General features: G+C 52.0%; 1 protein-coding gene across 1 annotated transcript in view; it reads right to left on the reverse strand.

The window, feature by feature from the left end:
• Positions 1-4,798, reverse strand: part of CFAP99 (cilia and flagella associated protein 99) — a 42,593-nt gene that overhangs the window by 3,747 nt on the left and 34,048 nt on the right. The window contains exons 11-12 of the mRNA XM_011970838.1: positions 543-684; positions 148-299 (exon numbers count right to left, since the gene is read on the reverse strand). Of these exons, the coding sequence (XP_011826228.1) occupies positions 148-299; positions 543-684 (294 nt within the window). The remainder of the gene's footprint in view (positions 1-147; positions 300-542; positions 685-4,798) is intronic.

Below are 4,798 nucleotides of genomic sequence, written 5' to 3' on the forward strand. Positions count from 1 at the left end.
TGCTCAGTCACAGAGGGTGGCAGGCCAGGTTTCAGGTGGTGCAAGACCCACCTGTGGCGCTGGTGGGAACCCTGGAAACTGCCTCCCATGGCAGTGCCAGCACGGAGGCTCCCTGAGGCATGGGCCTGTCCAGGACTGTGTCCTCACCTGGGTCAGGTCCACGAGCTTGCCCTTGCGCGTGGGCTGCGTCTCAAGTGCGCGCAGCTGGGAGATGAGTTCACAACGGCGCCGCTGCTCCTCCTGGGCCGCCTGCGCCCTGCGCCGCAGCAGCCCCCGACTCTCCTCAATCACCTCCTGAACTTGGGGGCCAAGCCAGGAGCTGAGGTGGCCGGTGGGTGTCAGGGCAGGCGCTGGACAGGGAGGCACCTCCCCCAGGGTTCCCCAGCCAGGCCCCTGGCCTCAGTGCGGCCACTTGGGAGTACCTCCCTTAAGGGGCCCCGTGACCCTTGACAGCTATAGTAGCTGGCTCAGGAAAGGGTGGTAACCCAGCACCTGAGTGGGGAAGAACGGGGCTGGGCCAGTGACACTTGGCTCCTGACTACCTGTCTGCCGTCGGCCCTTTGCAAGCTTTGTCTGGGCGGCCTTGACGTTCTTCTGCCCCTCTATCACCTGCTCCACCAGCTGCTTCCTGGACCTGTCCTCCCGGAGCCGTGTCTCCGCATGCTGCAGCATCAGCTTGGCCATCTGCTCAGACAGTGGACCTGCCACAGTGAGTGGGTCTGCACCGGCTTCCCTGCCTGGTCCTGCCCCGGCCCAGGGCACAGCATGAGGTCTGAAGGTAGACCCAGTCCCTGCCTTTGAATCACCCCCGAACCCAGGTCTAAGCCCATTCACTCCTGGCAGTGCTTTGGAGGTTGGGCCTGCTGGGCAACTTCCACCTCACGTCCTCTCCCTTCCTCCCAGCGTGGTCTTGGGGGGTACCTTCCTGCATTTGACGCCACCCAGTTTGTGGTACTTTGTTGTGGTAGCCCTAGAGACCCAGTGCACCCAGTAGCAACGTAAGCTGTTCACAGTGGAGGGAACCAGGGTAGGGAGCCCGGGGTAGGGGGGACGTGGAATACTCTGTACTACCTTTATGGCTTTTCTGTAAATTTAAAAATTGTTCTGAAATAAAAAAAGTAAAAGTTTCTTTACAAATTTGGTAATACGTTGTATGGAAATAGGAGGTGAAAAAAGGGCACCAAAAAATACCAAAAGTCCCATCTCAGTCAACCAGACAATGAGCAGAGAGAGAACAGAGGCGGTCCACACCGGCCCTCCGCCCCCGGCCACAGCGCCAGGGGCCACGGCACGGAGACGGCTGGGCGCCTCAGGCTGGGAGTGCAGAAGAGGGCGGCAGTGCCTCCGGGCTCTTTGGGAATGTGGAATCAGGGAGGCAGCAGCAGTCCACAGATAAGGCTCCCGCTTGGGAGTAAGACACACAGGATGCTAAGTTCTGCCTCTGCCACCCTGGTAGCTCCCTGGCAGCGGACAAATCTTGGGCCTCTCTGGGTTTCAGTTTCTTTGCGGGGAAATGAAGATGGCCACGCCCACCTCCTCAGGTGCACTGGGTGCTGGGCCAGCACCCAGCAAGCGCTCAGGAAAGAGTGTCCCCATCAACCACAGCACCAGCCTCAGCACAGAATAGGGAGTCGGCAGAGAGGAATGAGCAGGGGAAGAAGGAAAAGAGGCCCACAGGCCGGGAGTGGTGGACAGGGATAGGTGTTTGACAGTCTATGAGTGTGTGGTCACCGGGCCAGGCTCACAGTAAGGCGATGGTTCCCAGGCAGTAAGCAGCGGAGAGAGCAGCCTCAGAGCCTGAGTCCAAGGTCACACGCCAGGCTGGGTCCACTCAGACATCAACTTTGGACCCACGGTCCTCCCTGCCGTCACTCAGGGGCCGGGGCAGCCACATGCATCCTTGGGCCTGCTGTGGACGTCCCACCAGGTTTCCCACACATTCCCTCCTCCTTCCTGCCACAGAGCATGGCTTGCACTGGCTGCTTACTAAGCTCGCACCAAGCCCGAGCTTTCAGTTACCTGCACCGGCACCTTCAAAATTCAAATGAAGGGAGAACACATAGAACAGCATTTCTGTGACCAGAATCAAGTGGAAAAAAGATGCAAGTGCTGCTTGATGAAACAATCTGCCTGAAGACTTCAGTAAAATGTTCTCCCAGGGCCAGCAGCAGCGGCTCACACTTGTAATCCCAGCACATGGGGAGGCTGAGCAGGGAGCATTGCTTGAGCCCGGCAGTTTGAGACCAACATAGTAAGACCCTGTCTCTACAAAAAATACAAAACTAGCCAGGTCTGGTGGCTCATGCCTGTGGTCCCAGCTACTCAGGAGGCTGAAGTGGGAGGATCATTTGAGTCCAGGAGGTTGAAGTTACAGTGAGCCATGATTGTGCCACTGCATTCCAGCCTGGGAGACAGAGCAAGACCCTATCTCAAAAAAAAAAAAAAAAAAAAAAAAAAGTATTCAAAGAATGATTACCTATGACAACCAAAACATGAAATGTCATTGCTTACCCAGGAGTTTAGTGTTGATACTAGTACAGCTATTCTGGGTTAATGTCACAGTGATAACAGATTAAAAAACAAGTTATTGGCCGGGCACAGTGGCTCATGCCTGTAATCCCAGCACTTTGGGAGGCCGAAGTGGGCAGATCACCTGAGTTGGGTGTTCAAGACCAGCCTGACCAACATGGAGAAACCCCGTCTCTACTAAAAATACAAAATTAGCTGGGCATGATGGTGCATGCCTGTAATCCCAGCTACTCGGGAGGCTGAGGCAGGAGAATAGCTTGAACCCGGGAGGCAGAGGTTATGGTGAGCCGAGAGTATGCCATTGCACTCCAGCCTGGGCAACAAGAGTGAAACTGCGTCTCAAAAACAAACAAACAAACAAACAAACAAACATTTTTTTGTAGACACGGGGTCTCACTATGTTGTTCAGGCTGATCTCGACCTCCTGGGTTCAAGTGATCTAGCCACCTTGGACTCCCAAAGTGCTGTGATTACAGGTGTGAGCCACCGCATCCAGCCGTAATTTAAAAATCTATCCTTTTCCAGCCCCATTGCTAGAGTACTTTAAAACTGGTCACTGTAGGCCAGACATGGCGGCTTATGACTGTAATTCCAGCACTTTGGGAGGCCGAGGTGTGTGGATCACTTAAGGCCGGGAGTTCGAGACCAGCCTGGCCAACATGGCAAAAACCCCATCTCCGAAAAAAACCAAAAAAAAAAAAAAAAAAAAACCCAAAAAACTGGTAACTGTTGAAAAAAACAGAAAAGCACCCAGATAGGGAACTCAATACTGGCTTCTATGAGGCACGGAGGTTCCTTGGAGAATAACTGAGTCTGTGTGTCTTAAGCAGAGAACATTCAGGTAGGCCCCAAACATCTCTCCTCTCAATGGAAAAGATGCTTCCAAAGACTCTCGAGCAGTGCCCAAAGGTCAGAGGAGGAGACGAAAGGGTGCCCATGGGTCAGGTTGTGGTACTAGAACCTCAAGCAGAAACAAAAGTTACAGTTCACTGAAACACATTGAGGCTGTAAAAGCAATCAGTCCAATATAAGCTGCATAAGAAAAACTAAGACTCTTTTTACTTCAAATATTTCGGGCCACCTAATCTAGTTAATTTAGTAAGAAAAAGTATTAGTCACATGAATGCGTGTAGCCGGACATCCTTAGACCAGGAGAGAAGCCTGATAATCCCTCTGTAACCTGGTGTGAGAAGAGCGGCATTTTCTTTTTTTTATTTGAGACAGAGTCTCACTCTGTGGTCTAGGCTGGAATGCAATGGCATGATCTTGGCTCACAGCAACCTCCACCTCCTGGGTTCAAGCGATTCTCGTGCCTGGGCCTCCTGAGTTGGTGGGATTACTCAGGAGTAATTAGTTGGTGTGCCACCACACCCAGCTAATGTTTGTTTGTTTGTTTTTAGTAGAGATGAGGTTTCACCATGTTGGCCAGGCTGGTCTCGAATGCCTGACCTCAGGTGATCGGCCTGCCTCAGCCTCCCAACGTGCTGGGATTACAGGCGTGAGCCACCACACCCAGCCAAGAGTGGCATTTTCTAACTCCAAACACAACACGAGAAAAGAATGTTAAATTTGAAGACATAAAAAGAATATTTGCATGGGAAACACACATCATAAGCCTCATATACAAAGTCTAATGACAAACTGGAAAAAAAGCAATCTGCAACAATATATTATAAAGATTATTTTTCATAACATATAAAGAACATCAGGCTGGGCGCAGAGGCGCATTTCCATAATCCCAGCATTTTGGGAGACTGAGGCAGGTGAATCACTTGAGCCCAGGAGTTAGAGACCAGCCTGGGCAACAAGGTGAAACCACATCTCTCCTAAAAAGGTGGTGCACGCCTGTAGTTTCAACTACTAGGGAGGCTGAGGTGGGAGGATGGTTTGAGCCTGGGAGGCAGAGGTTGCAATCAGCCGAGATCATCAGCGACAGAGTGAGACCCTGTCTCAAAAAAGAAAAACTGTGGGTGGGTACAGTGACTCATGCCTGTAATCCCAGCACTTTGGGAGGCCAAAGTGGATGGATCACTTGAGGTCAGGAGTTTGAGACCAGTCTGGCCAACATGGTGCAACCTCATCTTTACTAAAAATACAAAAATTATTCAGGCATGGTGGTGTGCACCTGTAGTCCCAGCTACGTAGGAGGCTGAGGCAGGATAACCGCCTGACCCTGGGAGGCAGAGGTTGTACTGAGGTGAGATCAACCCACTGTACTCCAGCCTGGGCAATGGAGTGAGACTCCTTCTCAAAAAAAAAAAAAAAAAAA

Source organism: Mandrillus leucophaeus, unplaced genomic scaffold (genome assembly GCF_000951045.1).
Source record: "Mandrillus leucophaeus isolate KB7577 unplaced genomic scaffold, Mleu.le_1.0 Scaffold98, whole genome shotgun sequence".
In the NCBI taxonomy this organism is placed as follows: domain Eukaryota; kingdom Metazoa; phylum Chordata; class Mammalia; order Primates; family Cercopithecidae; genus Mandrillus; species Mandrillus leucophaeus.